The sequence below is a fragment of the Haemaphysalis longicornis genome, unplaced genomic scaffold (genome assembly GCF_048455015.1).
Source record: "Haemaphysalis longicornis isolate Haplotype H1 unplaced genomic scaffold, Haemaphysalis longicornis Haplotype H1 scaffold_5, whole genome shotgun sequence".
Lineage (NCBI taxonomy): Eukaryota > Metazoa > Arthropoda > Arachnida > Ixodida > Ixodidae > Haemaphysalis > Haemaphysalis longicornis.
Window position 1 is genome coordinate 33,199,236 of NW_027526385.1, and position 21,814 is coordinate 33,221,049.

General features: G+C 43.3%; 1 protein-coding gene across 2 annotated transcripts in view; it reads right to left on the reverse strand.

The window, feature by feature from the left end:
- LOC144138040 (fatty acid synthase-like) overlaps window positions 1-21,814 on the reverse strand; it is a 115,527-nt gene that overhangs the window by 61,361 nt on the left and 32,352 nt on the right. For both annotated transcript variants that reach the window (XM_077670095.1, XM_077670096.1), the window contains exons 2-3: window positions 1,338-1,475; window positions 62-388 (exon numbers count right to left, since the gene is read on the reverse strand). In XM_077670095.1, the coding sequence (XP_077526221.1) occupies window positions 62-388; window positions 1,338-1,470 (460 nt within the window). In that variant the 5' untranslated portion in view covers window positions 1,471-1,475. The remainder of the gene's footprint in view (window positions 1-61; window positions 389-1,337; window positions 1,476-21,814) is intronic.

The following is a 21,814-nucleotide window of genomic DNA, read 5'->3' on the forward strand; positions in this document are numbered from 1 at the left end:
GTTGTTTGAAAGCCATCGAAACGAGAGACGCTGGGCAGAGAGCCTGAACAGCCGTACATACCTTGAAAATCAAGCGAATATGATATCCTGTTGGAGAACGTGGCCCGGACGCATCCCGGCATGCCGTATCCGTTGATTTTGTCAGGATCGACTCCCAGGCCATCGAGAGTTTCGGAATCACTGGCGCCTACAAAGACGCCCACCCTGCGCCCGCGCAGTACAGCTGGATCGTAGCCAGCGTCAATGATGGCCTCATACGAGGTTTCAAGCAGAATGCGCGACTGTGGATCCATGCAGTGCGCCTGCTTCGGGTGCACGCCAAAGAACTGTGCGTCGAACTTGGACAAGTCATGAATTGTGCCCATACGATGCGGTAATCCATGGAGACCTGCGACAGAACAGAGCAATAACTGCGTGTTTTAAAGCGCAAGCTTCTTTCCTCGCGGGATAGATGGCGTCCTGTCGAAAAAACTAATGCATTTTCCCACACACCCCTTGGTCGATAAAAAGCTCTGATCAGATATCTGGATACACAGGTAGTTCGAGAAACGGGGTTTGCGTTGTGTCAAAATGGTTAATTGAAAATCGCGAAAAAGGAACTATTCTAGATAAGACAATACACGCATCGATAATGAAGGAGCGCAATAGCATACCTTTATCTCATAAACCCCGTATCGGTATACATTTAGATCGTTCGTGCATGCATTTACTTAGTGCGCGAAAAATCGTCGCATGGTTTTGTTCTTCGTTTGCGATTTGGCTCTTTGAAGGCTTGGCAGTCAAGTGGATGCACTTTCAGCGGAGGTTGGACGTGCCTTTAGCGACGTTTCTGACACACTTTTTGACGCTTTTTTGATGTCAAAGAGCTTTTACGCTCTCAACTTTGTCTAGGAAGGGATCGTAATTTTTTTTATGTGAATCATAAAATCGTTTCAATTCCCAACCCTGAAATTGAGAGAGCGGCCTTCCATCTTTCTAACTGAGCCCTCCACCTCAACCAGCCGAATGTTTTTGGAAGTAATTGGTTACAAAGGACGCTCCTAGAGTCTTGGCGCATACAACAAACTCAGGGAAAGCCGAATAAATTCCCATGTGCCCTTTCCCCCATTTACACCGACAGCATCCGACACTTTTCATCTACATAGCAATTATTATCAGGTTTATCGCGCTCCACAAGACTGTTCGTCAAAATGACAACTAGCAAGGCAACAAACAGCACACACTACACGCGACATGCCCGAAAACGCGAACGTACCCTGCCCTGTATGTTTCTCGGCGCTTTACCCATGTCCATTTCTACGCTAAACGCGAGAAAGGTCACATCGATGAACACGTACCTCGAGGCCAGCGAGCTTCGTCGTCCGTGACCATGTCCACACCAGCATAGAGCTTTTCCTTGAACTCGGTCAGGTTGTCCGCTTTCGGAAAGTAGGCGGAAAAGCCCGTGATCACAATGTCGTCGTCCGTCATGGTTTCTACAACATGAAAAGATCCCGCCACAAAGGTTAGATGATCTGCTCTTCAAAAACAGTTCACCAAGCTAATACTTAACGCGGCATTAAATTAAACTCGACCAGAGTTATGGGAATCCCCAATGTGGAGAAAGTTTCTGCGAAGGAAATTGTGACATCCACCTCGATTTTTCTTCTCAGGGGGAATTTTCCTTCAACTGCGAAGTTTCGGACAAAGTCTTATAGATTTCCCTTGTAGCCGATGGCTGCATTGAGGTGGATGTCAAAGTTTGATTCGCATTAAAAGCAACTGTGTAATCTTCGAGAATAGCTAAGACAAAGCGTTTCGCCCAAACATAAGGCGTAACCTCATCAATTAACCTTATCTCTTCATTGATGACTACGCGAAAAAAAGCAAATTGTTTTGATGTTGCCCACTTATTGAAGAAGCTTAGAGGCACCGACCAATGAACAAAACAAGAATACAAGAGACGTTTCGGCTCACACACATGAGCTAGGAACACGGGCCCCGCGTGGTAGCCGAAACACGTCTCGTATTCTTGTTTTGCGCATTGGTCGGTGCCTTTTAGTTTTTCCAAGAAATCCTTCCGACCAGACGAACATTCGTGAAACCCTCCACTTGCCCGCCCATCTGAACTTACGCTTATTGATGATATCCGCAATTTCCCAGGGACTTACATCAGCGGTGGAACATAGTATCTGGCTTGTTCGATGGCCACCTGATTTGTTACAACAGCTGCGCAAAACGAAAATAACGCGCGATGGCAAAAAACAGCCTTTACGTGTACCTCGTGCACAATTGTGACCACGGGAATCCCTAGCGTTCAAAGCGAAGCTATACGCCTGCGAGATTCTGCGAATGGACAATGCAAAAACCATGGCAGGCGCATGGACAGCACAGCCGCCTGAGCAGCTGCGAGCGACCTAACCGCCGTTGGCACGAGAATGTAATTACAATGACGCACAAAATACGCTACGTCTACTCTACAGAAAGTTTGACAGCTCTACATAAATATTTCACTTCAAAAACGTAAACACGCATCTACAACTTGCGGAGCGTACGTGAATGCCTTCTGTTTTGCAATCACGAAGCCGTTACGAAAGCCGCAATATCGTTTTTTTTGTTTGTTTTTTTTTTGCGGCTTTATTCGATCACGGCGAAAACAAGATGTATTTTCGTGTCACATGAAGAAGCATGTTCGCAATGCCGCCTTTTGAAAAAAGTAAAATGGTATTTTCAAATGGTATTGGTTTTACAGCGGAGCGGGATATAGCTACACGCCCCGTCTACGCGTGCCGTCGACACAAAGAAACGTTTCTATTCAGTTTCTAGCAGATGTTCATGTTCTGCACCTCTCAATCTAATCTACACCGAAAATGGTCGCTAGGACTACTCTATCGTTACGATTAGTTTAATTTACTTTTTATAGTTAGTTCAAAGGGAAGTTGTAGCGATGTAAAAGGCCCTTCTGCTGTTAAGGCACGGCCACCTACGGATGGAGCACGGTTACAGAAAACCGCTGTAAACAATCCCGAAATAAATTATATGACAATTAGCTACTAAGAGGTCTCTGCACTCTTCATAAAAAAGCTCGTAAAAGGGTAGCAACGGCCGTATTTACTAACTCCTTACGAACCTTACTACCCCGCTGTACGGTGCGTAGGCTCTGCGACTAGCAACTGCATGGTTAGGAAATTAACTGGGTGTAGGAAGTAGTCTAGATTAAGGAGGTGCTGATGATTAGGTTATGCATGACCAGTTAGTAAACGCACGTAGCTCAGAAGGGTGTTATCGCTAGAACTTTACTAGTGAAGGTAGTGGTGCTTACTGCCTGCTTCAGTTAGTAACCCTGACTGGCGCTGCATTTACTACCTCCAGTTACTAACTACCTAGTGTATGCTGGGACAAGGAGCTTGTTAGCGTTCCGTTAGTGAATGCCAAAACCTTTTTTATGAGTGTACCATTTTGCCAAGTTCCGACTAGTTTTAGTAATCACGTAGTAAACAGTGAAGTTGTGAATAGTGTAAAAGTCCCGTGTACCGTCAATAATGGGCTTCTACAAAAGGGAAACGGACAGCGCCGTATAAACACTCCAGTCCTTCTAATTTTAATTCAGCTAACGAAAAGGAACTGTGCTCAGTCGCAAACTACAAGCAAACGTGTTTGTTTCGTGCATGGGTGCGTCGGTTGGGGTAAAACACACCACAGTTTCGGTGATCGTTCTGCTTTGCAGGGTGGAAGGACTGATGAATTGTTTGTAGTTAACTTGGTGAAATAAAAATGTGACAATAGAAGGCCTGATATTTTCCCTGATATTCCATATGAAAAAACCGTATGCGTCCGATTCAACCCGCGCCAAGCAATGCCACCGCAACATACGGCCTAATGGTTGCCCAAAAGCCATGCTTCTGCAGTGGTCCTGTGTGTCATTCCAGGAGAGCTACACGGAGCAGCGACGCTCTCAGATCTTTCCAAAATCGGCGCTTCCTCGAACACGAAGAGCCTCATCTTGTAGAAGTGGAGGAAAGCAGTTTGGGGACTTTACACACTCGGAATCACTTCTAGGAAGTAAAACGGTACCCCAAAATGACCAGCATTTGTTGCGCCCAGCGCATGCCTAGTGCCTCACATCACACTTCATGCGGTCCCTAAAGTGTGGCTTTTTTGTGTCTGAGACTCTTCCATCTCTTTGGCGTACTTCTTACTTTTTGTCATACTTTCTTCTTCTATCGCTGTAAATTAATTTTGCACTACGCCCAAACCATTCTGTTTAGGAACCTGACATTTTTGTTTATTATTGGTCTTGTAGTACCCGTTGCCTTTTATCTTCAGCAATTGTTTCTGTAACGAAAGCGCAGCGCTTTTGTTTGTTGCTAACCTTTTTGTTTTTTTATTATTATTAGCGTTAACCATGTGTTCCGTTTAACTCGTTTTTATTACCACAACATTAAGTAAATCCTACGGAACTTTTAGGGGTACAGTAAATGAAATGATAAACTCTATGTATTGACAAGTACTTAATTTATGTTCACCTCATTAGACAAAAGAAACAGCGACTATAAAATGGCAGAAAAACGATTGTATGATATCAGTAAAGTTGTGTGTTTCACTGTAAACCTCTGCTTTGTACGCTGGCGCTTTGTTTTAATATGGATCACAGCACAAGCACCTTGTATAATGCCATTCTTGTTTTCCTCTCATTGTGTGAAATATAAATTCAGCCTCACTGTCCTCGTGCATCTTTTGATTCGTTTTACCTGTCAAGGTTCAAGAAGTGCCTGTATACTGCTTTATCATTCAATTTCCATTTACGGTTTTTCTTCGCTTAACTACTACTGGTTAACATCTACCCTGCTTATCGGCGAACGTTATCGTCTCACTGTGAACATTTTTGTTCATAATCAACTAATTTCTGCATAAAACATTATTAATTAGGCTTAATTTATACCGCCTACTTATTTCTCCATAATTATGACACGTTAACAAGAAGCTCCCCACAGTAGTAACGTTAGGTCCTATTTCTGAATTGTAGACGTTTGCGAAATTTCTTAATACAACAAATTTCAGAAGCCAATACCCTGGTAAAGGTGGTATTAGAGCAACTAGTGTTGTATGTTTAGAGATACATATTCAATTCGAAGCGAGTCACAAAAGCTGGCATGGTTCGCAGATATCGCATGTGTTTTGAAGAGCCTCTTGCAGGGCTAACGCGCCAGGAATGTCGACGTGCCCTGCCGCGCGTCCACGTGCACATGCAGTTGCCGTCACGGAAAAGCACCTCACGGATCTAGTTTGTACAAATTCAGCTGTCGCAACTGGAAAGGTACAATTCTGAGAAGAACAAAAGAGAGCAAGAACAATATCAATTCCGTCCCGTACCATCGAAGTATAACGCGAAACTGCAATTACGGAGATAACAAAATACAATCGGCATTATGAAATAAATTATGGCAATCTGAGACAAAGTAATTTTTAGGGGTGGATGAAGCGTATGATGAACCACTGCGGATGAACCACTGCGTCCCACAGCTGGAATGGCATAAATAAGTGACCAATAAGACCGGTCTAATGCCAATAAAATGACTACGTGCATTTCGTGGTCCCCATTCCAATCGGGGTACAATTTGTATTCCGTAATCTTCAGTATTTATGGCCAACCATTAGATCTGTATTAATGTTGAGGACTTATGGTTCGTCTCGTGTTATCATCATGTACAATATTAGAGGCCTAATATTACTTAACATATTGAACTATCTATTGCAATACTGTTTTTCGTACAATTTCGTAAAATTTCTAGCTATAGATGAATTCTAGCTTTATGTTCACTAATTTAGCGTAATGTATGTTTGCTAATCGATTCATAAGTTTGTGTAAATTGACAATCTTGTGAGCAGTGATTTAATTCACTGTTCTCCCTTCCTAATTTCTCGAAAAGTAATAAAGGCGGTCACATTCAGATACTATTTTGGAGGCGAAATAATTATTAGAAAAAAATTTCGGAATCTAATGTTTGCTTTATATCCAACTACCTATATAACCATTTTGTTCTTGTTCTTATCATTGTTTGGTCCATTTTTTGTTTCTAATAACAATTAGCACTTTTGTAACAATTTTTTTTTATGTTGCGTATGCCTACTCGCCGTCTTTCGCTGCTTTTTGCGCCATTGAGTCTGCAATATCCCTTTAATATTTGCGCTGTGCCCCGTCACATAAGGTAAGATTATATATGTCTCCCCTTCAATTTTGTTTCTAATACAATTCTGATACTGCCTTTGTTAAACTGTTTTACTAGGTCCCTGACATGATCTTTAATGAATGAAGCCGTGCTAAGAATTTCCCATTGACTTTCCAAGACAATGCAGATTAATTGCCTCCCAGAGGGATGGAAACAAACTTCTCTTCAAAATATTTTCAGTGGTTAAAAGTAGCCGATACCGTTGTTTACTTTTTTTTTCATTTTTATTTTTAGTGGTTAGAAGTAGCGGACACTGTTTATTTATTTTTATTCATTTTTACTCCAGAAAAACTGCTGTGCTTTTTATTGCTTCTGTCACATCTAAAACCCTGCAAAACTGACGTTTTACGGCGTCACTTTGCCCACCCGTCATTACTGCTTTAGAGGCGAACGGGTGAAGTGTGTTCGCCGAAAAATCATTGAATCTCCCAAATACATAATAACCATAATGATTACCAACCAAAGAGAATCTGCCCAGACTCGCTAAAACCGCTAATGAAATAAATAATCTCCATACATCGATTGCAATTAGTTGGTCATTAAGCTAGAAGAAATAATTAGTTTGATGGGTCAATAATTTCAGGCTATAATAAGTTAGCCCGCAGTTGAAATCCGCAGCAACCTCGCGTCGCTCCCTACAAGGTACATTTGCGCAGATTTTATAAAATGGCTCACCGAGGAAGTCTTTTCTAGTTCAAATAACTACGGTCCTACCTAATCCGTTACACCGCACGTAGAAATTCGTTCATTGAATTGAGGAGGAGGAGCAGTGAAACTTTATTTTATGAGAAGAATAAAAAAGTGTTTTCTTTCAAAACCCCTTCCCTTCGGCTGCAAAACTTCCCCCCCCCCCCCCACTCGCTATTAGCAGCTATTTTAAATGAATATTTATCCAAGTATCCTGCTTCTTCTGTGATTTATACTGATGCATCTCAAAATGGCGAGAACGCTGGAATTGGTATTTTTTTCACAATCTCTAAATTGGAGTTATTCGTTACGAATCCCGGATTACACACCCATTTTTTATGGGCGAATTTTTAGCAATAGCTCTCGCTCTATGCAAAGTACCGCAGAATGTATCAAAAATAATCATATTATCCGATTCGATGGCAGTTATATCGGCATTAACTTCCTCTTCCGACTCTCCATTGTTCCGCACACTATTAGTTTTTTGTTCCTAGGTACGTGAAGGGGGTACGCTTGTCTTGGGTCCCTGACCATACGGACATCAGAGGCAACGAGCTAGCGGACCATTTAGCTACTCTCGCTGTCACAGCTCCCATTCAATTCGGAATTCCTAATCTGGCTCTATTTGCATCTTCAAGATTAAGACGATATCGCCATTTAGACGCTACTCGTTCAGACTCACTTTTATCATTTGAAGAGTACCAACATTTAAAGTTCGGCTGGGATGCTCATTTTTGTGGTTTTCGGCAATGCGAGGTGACCTTCACTGAGCTGCACTGCAGGATTCCAAAGCTTAATTTCTATCTGTTCAGATAAGGACTTTCACCTACGGAACTATGTGTGCGGTGCCAGGTCCCTGAAACAATCGAAAATTTCTTTCTCGACTGCCGCCGTTTCTCAACAGCTAGACAGCTGCTTTTGAAGGGCCCAATTGAGCGTTTGAGGTTGACTTTTCGATTCCACTTATATTATCTATTGGCGCATCAAATTTGGGGTCTGCAAAAAGGGATATATAAAATTGCATTCAAAATTTTCTTACTGCTTCAGTCATTTGAAAATCTGAAGGGTGCTAATTAAAGGGTAAATCGGGTTTTATTCGTAACTACGTTTCCTTTTACAGCCTCTTTCCGGAAATAATTTAGTATTTTGAAGACCCCACGTATTTAACAACCGATTTAGCCCTTGCCAATCCCCCCTTGTGGGTACGTGCCAAATTCTTTGAGGGCATCATCATCATCATCATCATCATCAAAAACAGTTATAGCTTCCCGCAGCTTCCAGTCTGTAACTCGCTTGCTCAAAGACTCACGTCCAGCAAAGAAACGGGGCAACTAAAATATGATGGCTATAGATTTGGTCGACAAACACACCTCGAGGTTCAACGTCGTCAAGCGGTGCGCGCAGCGCAAAGTGCAATAAGTGTGACGTTGCTTCACGCGTCCTACCAATACGACGTCCCAAGGCGGGTACCAGCCCGCCACTTCCGGTTCGATGCAGAACAGTGATTAAACTTGTTAATGTGCCACGCCACGCCCCTAAAACACCTTGAAGATAACCGAAATACCCTCATTTACGAAGAGAGTGCATAGCATTTAATTAAGAGAACATTTGAGAGGAAGAATTCACAGCTCTTGGCCAAAATTTTTCATCACAGGAGTTCGAACCCACGCTATTCGCTCCAAAACCACCATTCTTCCCTTAGGATATATGCTGATGCCGAACAGCGGAGCTCTTTTACTCATTCCTCACAAGAATAGAAAGAGTGTTTCAAGCGAAACAGTAGATGGCGCTGGGTGTTTACAGGAAGTTTACAGGAAGCTGGGTGTTTACAGGGTGTTTACAGGCCTGAACATGGGACGTTAGGCCTAACGCCACGCTTTTGGGTCTAGCGTCGTTAACTGATACACATTGGGAAATGTACGTCAAGCTGCGCGTGCCGGTTAAAGCCGTATAAGACAAAAAAAAACGAAACGCTACGCCTAACCTAAGAGTCATGCCACACAATTGCTGCTGTCACTCTAGCAAAGTGACACATGCCCACAGGTCAGCGCCTTCCTGCTCGGGTGTATTCGTGCACGATTTGAAAGCATGAATGTGTGCTGCTTTAACAGGCGTTGCCACTGACGCTGCCAGCCATGGTGCATGATGGGGCGACCCGAAGCAATCCATCACAGAATGAGTCAGTTGCTCAGTTCCCACGTACTAGTATTTTTGACCCCAAAAAAGGTCAAAACCAAAAAAAACTCGACCGCAAAAAAAAAAAGCTGTCTGTCGATATTCCGTGATTGACGCAGCAAAATTTTCTCTCAGTTTTTGTGAGCGTATCAATCCCCCCTCATTTGTTGCACTGGAGTAGCGGGCTTGTGGCTTCCAACATCTCCACCGAATAAACTCGCCAACCCACCCACCAACAATTTAGAACTGCCAATCAATCAATTTCGAATTACAGATGATTGCAATAAATAATAACTACAGCTACATCTGATATTCCAAACTAACGTTTCTACGCTTCCCTCACAAACTTCTTTGAAATTTTTGTATACTTCAGACAGCTTCGAGCTGAACCTGAACACAAATTAAGCAGAAGCATTTCGTAACCTGAATAAGGCTACCTGATTCTTAGACATGACTTTGTTTGAAGCAGCTTTAAAGGATGCCTGCCGTGAATAGTATATCTTCCATGCGCTTACAAAGCTCCTATTGCTGGCGCCTTCCAATCCAGCAACGCGGCTAAGCGTTTGTGACTTACGCAGGTGGCTACAGCTGTAGACCCGAGGGAAGGCTTGGGTGCGCTTCAAATTGGCGGACACAAATTACTGCAGAGTTGCACTCAGTGGATTCTCGCTTAAAATGGGTCACGCAGCTGCCCGCAACACCTGACAACCGTTGTAAAATCTAATTCGCAGACAGAGGGTCGAAACAAACACCCGAGTGGCCTAGACAGGAACAAGCGCTAGAGAACTGGCGTGAATTCAAGGGGCACTAGAGCGTGGAAACTAGTTGGCCTGTATCAGTAGACTATACAGTGCCTTGAATGCAAACACATTACTCGCGGTAGCGTAATTTGCGTTTTCGAGCGAAGCTTTGCAAGCCTCACTGATGGCGACCGCCCCGTCACCAAAACTCATTGCAGAAAGGCGAACTTTCCACAGTGGGTTTAACAAAACGATGATGATGATAAGCGAAGGCACATCAAGCGCTTCAAGAAAATCTTCTTTCCCTGGTCGGAATCGAACTGGTGTTCGTTGCGTAATGAAGCCAAAGTCTATCTGATTGCGCCATTTTGACTCGGTCGAAGTGGTTTATATTTAAAGCGAAGCTTTGATTGATTGATAGATTGAATGTTTATTACCATTTGTCACATGAAGTTTACAAACACTGATTGGACCCATAGCCAGAGGCTAGTGCAGGGTTCAATAAGAAAAGTAATGGACAGAAGCGGGAAATATCAATTACACATAATACAGATGTAGCTATACAGACACTGTAAATATATACTTCCACGTAATTAGGAGCATACTCATTTACAGAGTAGTGAAGTCTTTCTCTCCTTAAACAATTGGGTATAAAAAACAAAACTGCACGTGTGCATACAATCATAAACGTGTGGATACAAGCATCTCTTGGTCTCAATGATGGTGACCGCCCCGTCACCAAAACTTTGTGAACCCCTACAACCCCAGCGGCAGTGACCGAATCCTTCACGAGAAAGCTGAGAGTTTCAACCATTGTTGTTGAGACAAAGGGGCATTAGCAATTCATACAGAACATAGCAAAAGCATGAAAGCCAGATCGCCGTCCGAATTCTGCCCAGCACTACAATTCCGACCACCCAAAGTTGTGAATGATGAAATGTTTCTTAAACCATTCTTCTTAAAATTGCATACGTCAACGCTTCCGGTTCAAACGTGGCCACATTCTAAGGAATCCTTTTACTGTGGTATGTGAGATGTCGGTTGTGTAATATACGTGCATCTGTATACCATTGTTTTGGGATGTGTAGAGACGAAGTATTCTTGTGGGTCATTCTACAACGGACACTGAAGAAAGACATAGACATCACCCTGTATGTTCTTCGATTTCTTCCGATGGACAGAGACAGTGCAGTTCCATATGATCTCTCCCTGCTTATATAGCACTTCAGTTTGTGGGAGTGCCTCATGAGCTATCGTCATGAGGATCGTCCTTGTTCAACGAAATAGCTATTTCGGGAGCAATGTGCGCGGGTACGAAGCGTGTATGTTGCCCTAAGGAAGCCCCAATATGGCTCGGCCTTTTTTATGGGTGTGTGTGCCTTCCCAACTTTTATTTGGAACTTTTGACTTGTTCTACTTGTCAAAACTGTGAATGTTTGTAAACTGCTTATAGAGTGCGCCTTGTAAGCCCATAAAATTCGTAAGACAATTTGTACTAAAGAAAAAGAAGGGTCAGAATGGCGCAATTGGGATAGACTTCGGCTTCATAACGCGATGGAGCCAGGTTCTATTCCGACTACGGTAGGAGTTTTTTTTTTTAGTTTGATGTGGCTTCACTCATCATCATCATGTGCTCTTTTGGAAACGCATTGGGTAAAGTTCGTTTTCTTGCAGTGCGTTTTGGCGTTACGATGTACGGCGCAAGTGAGGCACATACAGCTTCGCTTTAAAATTTCGAGAGTGCTTGCGGAATCGGCAAGCTGACGTGCATGCCATCAGCAACTATTCTGGGAAACTGGGCGACGCGAGTAGTTTGTGCTGCTTCTCCCAGGCGGTAGCATCTCCCTTGTTGGAAATGCCTGGATTGACTTTGTAGGCGGTCCACCACCTTCTGCGTCTTGGGCTGGTTGAGCGTAGAAACACACGGGACACTTCTTTTCTCTGTGTTTTAAACCAAGGCTTTCTATCTCTACCAGCCAATGGTTCTTCGTGGCGTGCGGGACAAGAAACTCCCAACGCGGCTGGGGACGTGAAGAGGTGCTTTTCGCTCACGGAGCCCAGTGTAGATAGCGCGGCGATAGGGCGCTATTACCCAGCCTTCCCCGTGCTCACCCCGGCGGGCGCATCGGCGGCACCCTTCCGTCGGCTTCTTCGTTTGCTTTAGCGACGGTGATGGGCCTGCTTTGGCGCAGCTTCGCGTCCATTGCACGCTTACTTCACACGGCTTGATTAACTTGTTCGACAGAGCCTCGTGGGTAAACCGGACCCGACGGAGTTAAATGGTCGTACGACAAAGATACGTTAAGGATTGGTTTTCAGGGCGGGAAAACAAAATGTATACAGACAACTTACAGACATCTGGCCGCTAGAGAAACGCCACCTTTTGCGCACTGCTTGTCACGAATGGGACTGAGAATACCAATTCGGTTGTGTTTTAACAGGTATTGCAAAAACCGAATGGAGCAACTGGTTCTGATAAATAGCGAAGATAAAAGTTCCGTCAGCTTTCTCGCATTTCTCAAATTCACGAAACTATTTAGTTTAAATAACGAATATGAATCACTAAGCTCACATGCCGAATTGTGTCGGTGTCTTCGCATGTGTCGAGCGGTGGTGTAGCCCCGATTTAGCACATCAGGACGGCTCAGCCGGGCTACAGCGGCGGCGTCGTCCGCCGCTCGAGCCCGGCCGTGGCCGACGCTGCTGTGTTCGGGACGCCACCTCCGCGAATCCCAGGTAATAAATGGCAGAATCTCTGGTCTAGAGCCACGTGTGTGAATTGGAGACGTCGCATGTGGAATTGCTGTGAGGGTCGTTCATAGCTTTGCTTTCCAACCCCCTTCACAGCGTGCATTGGAGCCAATTTCTTGTGAAGGCACGCGCTATGGAACACGTCGCAGCCAATAGGAGTTTAGGAGCCTGCTGAAAACCCCGGATAACGCCGACACTAGCCTTTTCGCGCAACGAACCATGTATTGCTGTCGCAATAAAAATTGTGCGGCCCGTATTCTCTCTAGGTACATGTTAAGTTAAACATCCCGTTAGGGACACCGTTACGTAGCCGTTATCTTTCTACATGGCGAGACATTTACAGGTCGTACCATTCTTTGTTTACATAACGGTCCCGGCAAGCCATACACGGGCTGCCTATCAGACTGCCACCATAGAGCATACTGCAAAAGCGTGCAATACGAACTCGAACGGGAAAAGATTCGATGAGATCCTTCCGAAGGCTTTCTTGGGGGATGTGAGGCATTACTCACTCCGGTAAGTGTGCACGCGGCCAGCTACCTTCAGCCTCGTTTGAGAAAACAGCCTGTGCGATACGATTAGGAGTCTATTTCCACGACCCTCAACAAACGTCGAGACATCCAATGGCCAAACGAAACATGCCACACGTGGAAAAACAGTTGTCCAATGTGGACAATGAAAGAAAACAATGGGTGGCAGATGTTTTTATTTCTTTTCCTTTCAGTTGACCTTAGTCGGGCGAGCCTGCCCGGAGAGAGAGAAAACGTTTATTGTGAGAGCATTTACGGTGTTTTTGTAGGAGTGGCTCCCTCTTCACAGGAATCCATGAGCTGTCTTAGCAGCGGCTGCCCTCTCGATAAGCAGGAGCTGGTCCGAGAGGCAGGGGCTGGACAGCAGTGTCTCCCACTGCTCTGGGGGATTTGAAATGCGGGGAAGGGGTGGTAGGTGCATGTTTTTTCGACACTCTAGGATGATATGTCGTAGTGTACCAGGTTCTTGGCAGTATTTGCATTCTGCTGGATACTGGGTGGGGGATATCCGGTGAAGCCTAATTGGATGCGGGAAGGTGTTGGTTTGTAGGAGTCTAAGTGTTGTTTCTTGAGATTTCGTGAGGTTTGGGTGAGGTAGCGGGAAAGTCCGTCGATTAAGCTTGTAATGTTGTGTTATTTCGTGGTACGTTAGAAGAGGTTCTATGCCGCCAGCACTACTCGAACGGTACTGATCGAGTTGGAAACACGTGGTGTAATATTTTTATGTGTTGTTATCTGTCCTCTTTTCACCACCTTTTTAGCCTACACGTGGTGTTTTTTAACAGCTGTACAGGGACTTCTACCTTGAATAGCACTGCTGTTCTTCGTTTTGCCCAATGTTCCGGCGTTTTGCTTGCATAGTAAAGCCTGGACAGGTATAAACGTTACTAGTTGTAAGGGTGGTAAATGTGCATATATACATATACAGGGTAATCAAAGTTAAGTCGGCAGGGTTTTTTTAAAATAGGCACTTAGATTTACGCGAAGACCACCTCTACAGTGAGGTTATGCGCCCAGGGGGACACATAATTAGGAGGTGATTATTCATGTAGGTGGCTTAATTAACTAACATTGATTATTTAACTTTTTAGGGGCTACAGTAACCAGGCATGTTTGTATTGGAACGTTAGACGCAATCGTGTTTCTACGCAGTCTCAATTGGCAGAAGTCTTCTAGTGCATCCGTAGTCCGAGATATCAAATGGGGAAGTTTAATTGCCGTTCGCATGATTACGCATGCTAGAAGTCAAGACCGGTGCATAGCTCCTCTCTTTTGTTCTGTGTTTCGATATAGCGGTTCCGAGTACTGCAGATTACGGTAACGCCAGCCAAGAATAAATAGTGTCAGTTATAACTTTTTCCTGTGTCTCCACCCCTTTGTCGAACTAAACACCGTACACAGCAGGCGCGTCACAGAAGGGAAGAGCTTTGCGCAGGTGCAGACTGTCTTGCATGCGTAATCATGCGAACGGCAATTAAACCACGCAATTCGGTAACGGCGCACGGCGAGCACTATGTTAATTTTTCTGCTCTCGCAGGTGAGATATGTAAACTGTGTATATTTTGCTGCGTATTGTGGTGTGCGCTGCTGTCGGACGAACCTGCCTTGATTGCTTGTGTCTTTGCTTTGGCCTGTAAAATTCACTCCTGTTGCAATGTCAAAGGGTACGAGCAGCAAAGATGCACTTGAAGACTTCCGTAATGAGCTGAAGGATGAGCTGCAGGATATTAAGGACGCTCTCAATGAGCTCAAGAAGCTGAAAGACGACTTTAACGAACTTAAATCCGCACGAGAGGAGCTTCGAGAGGTTCTTCGTGAAAACCATGAGCTGAAGAGCAAGAACGAAGGTCTCATGCGGAAGGTTGAGGATCTAGAACAGTACCAGCGTTCTAACAATGTTGAAGTTAAGGGTGCCCCGCTTGACAGTGAGCCTGTGGATGTGATCAAGAAGTTAGGGCAGATTGTGAAGGAGAATGTTGAGGAAGATGACATCGACACTTGCCACAGAGTTCCGACCGCTAGACATGAACACTTTAACTTCATAGTCCGTTTGATTCGATTAAACAAAAGGAATGCTTTTCTTGCTAAGGAAAAAAAAAGTGCAATTGGAAACAAAAATGCTAGGTTTTGAGGTCTCCAGCCCTGTGTTGGTAAATGAGCACTTGACCAGGTATGGTAAGCAACTGTTGGGCGCTGCAATTACAAAGAAGAAAGAGGCTCGCTGAAGGTACGTGTGGACAGCTGCGGGCAAAATATATGCCAGAAGAAACGAAGAATCGCCTTCCTTGCGTATCTTCAGCATTGATGACCTCGAAAAGATGACTAGCATTAAAGACACTCGCAAATAAATGGAATCTTCTTCCCTGTAGCTGTCATTTGACCATGCTATCAGAATATTACGACCATAGCTCTTTTAATACCGCATATGCTGGTTTAAATTTCAATAAGTTCCTATCTCTTTTTCACTTAACTGTACGAAGTATTAGAAATAAAAAAGACACACTAAACAACTTTTTCGTGAACATCAATCTGAAATTTGATCTATTGCTTTTTTCTGAGACACGGTTATCAGAGCTTGATACGCCGCCCAAATTTTACAATTACAGTAATTGTGGCCTTACAAGGGCCGCTAGTCGGGGTGGTGGTGTGGTAATGTACATCAAAAACAATCTTACTTGTGTTGTACTACCTGAATTTTTTTTTATCAGTGAAAATGTTGAATGCCTTTCTATTAGCCTTAAATCATTCACAGTGGTCCTAATATATAGACCCCCCCCCCCCCCCCATCTAGCAATAAGTCGCAATTTTTACTTTTTCTGGATCAAATATTAAACTTCCTAACCCATTCAGACTCAATGTTTGCCATAACGGGCGACATGAATATAAATATGCTAGGCACTGATGGAAATGCTAGCGAACTAGATAACATAGTCGCGTCATACGGGTGTGCGAATCTTATCAAGACTGCGACGCGTACAGCAGAGGGAAGCGCAACACTTCTTGATTTGTGTATTACCAATGCGCATGCGCCTAATATATCGAACGGTCTTTTTTGGGCAGACATCAGTGGCCATTTGCCTGTATTTTGTTTAGTCCCGTTGGGTAAATCTATAACTTCTAAAGGCCATTGCACTGCCTTTTACCGAGACATTAACCCGCAGTCGTTTTGCTCGCAATCGCCAAAAATTGGGATTTCGTTCAAAAAATAGAAGTCTCCCAACAATCGTACAAGCTATTCTTATAAAAGTTGATTGATTGTAGGGCTTAACGCGCCGACGCAACGCAGGCGATGAGGCGCGCCGTAGTGGAGGGCTCCGGATTAATTTTGACCACCTGGGGATCTTTAACGTGCGCCGAAATCTCGTACACACGGGCGTTTTTGCTTTTCGCCTTCATCAGAAAAGCGGCCGCCGCGGCCGGGAATCGAACCCGCAACCTCGTGCTCAGCAGCGCAACGCCTTAGCCACTGAGCCACCGCGGCGGGTCTCTTTTAAAGGTTAAAAAATTGCTATGAGCAAGCTTTCCCTCTAAAGCCTGTCACAAATAAACGGCAGAAACAAATAAGGAAGCCGTTGATAGCAGCTGACCTTTTTAATGAGGTTGCAAAAAAAAACTATCATTCGTTTATAAAATCCAGTGACCCCTCCAAATTCGCCGAGTTTAAAAAATTTAGAAACAAGCTTACTACAGAAATAAATAAAGCTAAGGAGCAGCTCCACGAAAAGCTTTTTTCCCGAATTTCTAATGACCCGAAAAAAATCTGGCAGGAAGTTAATCTTTCTAACAGGAATCCTGAGACTAGTACAGTTCAAATATCCTCGACAGGAGGAAATTTGACTGACGAACAGGCAGCATTAGCTTTGAACGCACATTTTTTTATCTAGTGAAAAATACACCCCGGTTACGGGTTATCAATTTGAAGAAGTAATCTTGCCAAAACCTAATGTAGCGAATTCTTTAGCGTGGTTCCCCACTAGTATGCAAGAGGTAGATCAAATAATAAACAGTTTAAATAACACTGCAGCTGCCGGATGTGATATATTAAAGACGTTTCTAATTAAATAGTTCCAGATATAATTTCCCAACTTTTGGCTCACGTTATCAATACTATAAGGGACAAGACTATAAATAATTTCAGGCCAATCTCCGTGTTGCCAGTATTGTCTGAACTGTTTGAGCGTGGTGTAAGTGTTCGACTGGCTGAGTTTGTGGACAAATACAAAGTTTTAAGTGATGCACAGTACGGTTTCCGGAAAAACAAGTCCACCGAACAGGCACTATTGATTACAAAACACGAAATTCTTAGCAATATACAGCAAAAACTACACACTTGGTATTTTTAGACCTGCTCAAAGCATTCGAATCAGTAAATTATGAAGTCCTACTACAAAAACTACACGACTATGGAATACGTGGAATTGCTTTAGAACTTTAAGAAACTGTCTAATAGATACCAGTATGTGCCAATACATACCGCAACATACACTAAACGTAAGATAGAAAGCGGTATTCCACAAGGTTCAATACTTGGCCCATTGCTACTGAACTTATATATGAATGGCTTGTCGGCAATACCTAACTCCCCACGGTTAGTCATGTATGCCGATGATACTAATATGTTCTCCTCAAAATCACTCCCTGACCTGGAAATAAACGTTAACAAATACATCGATATTCTGTCAAATTGGCTGCATATCAATAAACTTCAATTAAATGCCAGAGAAACTAAATATATAATATTTAGGCCAGCTGATAAATCAACAAATACAAATTTAACGATACTATTCTGAAACTGTAAAATAGGCAAAGTAAAAACCCAGAAATTCTTCAGTATTTTGTTTAGAACTGACCTATCCAGGAATACCCACGTAGAAAAACTGTGTTCTGAGCCAAGTAAACCTGTTTGGTTGCCTCTTCAAAATCGCATCTCTTATGTCCCTTTGGTTGACAAAATTGCTGTACTGTACCCTATTTTATTCTAGGCTACCATACTGTTATTTGGTATGGGGTACCACGACCACTCATAATTACAATAAACTTATTATATTGCAAAAAAAGGTACTCAGAATTTTTGAAAATTTCCATGGAAAAATTCAGGATTTAATAACCCATTATTTATTTTCCAAACACGGTTTGCTTCAAGCTAGTCAAGTATATTATTAAAAATTGCTACAGTACATCAGAAATAACAACCTTTATAACCACTACACCTCAGCCAGCGAGTCGGTACTTCCTGCGTGGTTGGCTTAGGAAAACACCGCAGATCCGTACTAATTCCGATAAACAACATACTGATTTCTTGGTGCTATGGCTCTTAGATAAAATTGAGGAAAACTATGATTGTAGCAGACGGCTGTCTAACAAATTCATTGAAAATACTTCTACAACTTTGTATTGAATGCTCTTAATCTGCATGTTATTGGTATTTGTTGTCTGTAAATGTATTATTATATTTATTATATGTTTACTGTATGTATGCAATATGTACCTTCAACAATAAGTTGTCTGTTTACAAGCTACAAACTATTTTTTGTTGTATTGAAGTATTCTACAGCTGTACGAGAGAGCCTGTGATTATATGTATTCATCCAACTCCCCTCACCATACTCACGTTTCGAGTATATTTTTGTGTGTATGAAATTGAATGTTATTGTGTTGATGGCTGTAGTGCTTGATTTCCCCGCGAAGCAAGAGCCTCTGTCAAGCTGTTGCTTCACTTTCCACAATTGGAAAGTAAACAAACTTGAAACTTGAAACTTGATGCCAAAAAGCCTGCTTAGCTCGCGCAGATATATTGAGCACATAAAAAAGGCCAGACCTCCCTCCACCCCCCCCCCCCCCGCACCCCCACCCCCCCCCGCTTAAACCCCGGCTTTCTCTTGTCTGTGTAGCACGCCGCATTTGGCTCTTACAATCGCGCTCGGGCAACGCTTCCCATTTTGTTTGTTACAAGCCTGGCGTGACCGCACTGCTTCGATGACACCATGACCTGCCCACAGCTGCGTTGCGGTACGGCTTCCATGCCGTTCGATTTGTTGCCGGTCGGTGAAGCGGCGCGCAAGGTATGGCGGTATACGGTGCTCGAACATCGAACATTACGAGACTCGGGATGATGCTGTTGGCAGCCACACGTATAAAATCTATTTCAGCGCCTCTTATGGGCTTCTTGAATTAAACATTTGATGTCTTCCTGCCGCCAGGGTGTTCGTTTTACGGAAAGCCTAATGCTGCGACCCTTTCTTTCTGGTATATTGATTTAAACCATTTATTTCAAGGACATTGCTCATGTGGACCATTTTGATTGCTAATTCCTGTTTTTAACGCCTCCTTTTTTAGATCGCACAACATATAGGCTTGCATGCATGACAGTAAATGTCATTAACCGAAGAAGCGCCGCACAGACGCAAGCACGCACACGTGCCACTCCGACTACTCACAGTTCTCACACTCTCCTTACTCAAACTTTTATTGATTTATTCATTCATTCATTCTTTCATTCATTCATGCATTCATTCATATACTCATTATTCATTCATTGCTCCGACTACTCACAGTACTCACACTCTCCCTACTCAAACATTGATTGATTGATTGATTGATTGATTGATTGATTGATTGATTGATTGATTGATTGATTGATTGATTGATTGATTGATTGATTGATTGATTGATTGATTGATTGATTGATTGGTAACTTACTTTGGTATCGTAGTTATGACGCATGTTACCAGCAAAAGAAGGTAATGTATCCCTGTTTTACCACTTTTCTGACTTAGGCGCTGATGTCATACAGGCGGGCTGGAATTACATTAATTGAAGCCCGCGCTATACTGCTCTCCGTTCTTTTTCTACACCACCATTCCAACTTTCTTTGACTTACCTCCACAACCTTTATTTTACGTTATCTGCATTGCATTTAGGACCTGAGGTTTCGGCAGTGCAAATATTTTCCTTGTACGAATTTGGATGAACCCAGTCACATCCCAACGCAATACACAGCATTGTTCCTGTTTCTTGTACGCACACTGCACATGTCCCATAGTTTTTGGCAAACTTGCCCACAAAGCTCTTCATTCTCAAGAAGCCTACCCTAGCCTTAAAGGAGCCATGAAGAGAAAATACAAAGTGTAATTTGAAAGAACTAGGATTCAGTATCTCACTCAGCTCCATTACAGCCAGAAAAGATGTTTTTTAACAAAAAAAGCAAGAAGTTTTTTAAAACTTTCAAATTTTGCGCCACAGTGACGTGTTATAAGCAAGAATGACGTCACGCGGGCCAACAATAAAACAATTTTTAGTGCGTTAACTGCACGTTAGCATTCAAGTGATGCGGTCAAATGGAACTAGAGGCCCCATTACAGACGCCCAGTCATGTGTCGTCGCGACAGGTCAGTTAGGCTGCCGCCAATCGCACAAACAAGGTTTCGTGACGTCATAGAAAAGTTGCGGGAAATTGGCTAGGGGGTCACGACTGCGTCACACGTTTTCTTTCATATCTCCGTTATTTTTTCCAAGATCGCGATGATATTACTATCATTGTTATCGGGACTAAGCAGTCTTTCTAATAAACCCAACTTGTATTTTGTCTTCGTGGCTTCTTTAAAGAAGCCATGAAGACAAAACACAAGTTTGGTTTATTCAAAAGATTGCCTCGCTAGAATAATACTGACCCCATTTTTAACGTAAACTTCGCTCAAATAAGCTATATAATTAGGAAAACGGGAATTGCCATGCGACCCACTAGCTCATTTCCTACAACGGAACCTATGATGTCATACCAGCCTGCTCTACGATTGGCGGAGGCCGGAGGCAAACGCAAATTAGACAGAGCTTATAAGCTTGCCGAAAGAAAGTATTTGCCACTAAATGTAATGCATATACATTTTGCAGCAGTAAGACTGGTGCGGTAAACAACAAAAGTTACGAAAATACCCGTAAACATAGCGGTTCCGATGCGCGCTGCTGTTGGTACTGGGCGCACTGTGCTTGTTTTAGCTGCGCAGCAGTCCGGCGCTTTGTAGTTGTCTTATGCGACGCTGGCCGATTGGCGCAAGCAACGTTGCCTTACGTGACCCTGTTTGTCAAGCATGCTGCATGTTTCACGAAGCGATTACTTTCTGCCGTAACAAAAACAAGCCAGGTGTAAATACGGTCAAAAACAAAGCAACGGCGTAGTGCTGAGTATGCTAGCGCCATCTGGGAGGTTTGATGGCAAGCAAGCCTGCAAGTGGAATGGCGCACTGGAAGGTCGTTTGCATACGCGCCGTTATGACTTCATTGTAGACGTCACGAAAACACACGATTTGGCGGGAGAATCGAAGTTTTAACCTAAATTGATTAATTTCTCAGTGAATACGGCATCATTTGCTGCAAGGCAAGTGCTGGGGATACTATAAAACACGAAATCTTTCGGATAAAACAAACTTGTATTTTGTATTCATGGTTCCTTTAAAAGGCTGAGCACTGTCCTTCGACGTTTAGTAATAACTCCTAGTAGCGATGCAGATGACTCATGCAAAAAGGTAGAAATGCCTCGCCGAAAAGCCGTACTCGCTAGAAAATATTCTTTCATGTAAAGATCAAGAGATCCTTTTTGTGGAACGCAGGTAAGATTAATTGCAAGTTGAGTAATTCTTCAAACCCAAAAAAATGCGCGCCTTTAAAGGCAATCACTGAAAACCGGTTCACGCTGTAACATATTCCTACACCCGCTGACAAGAAA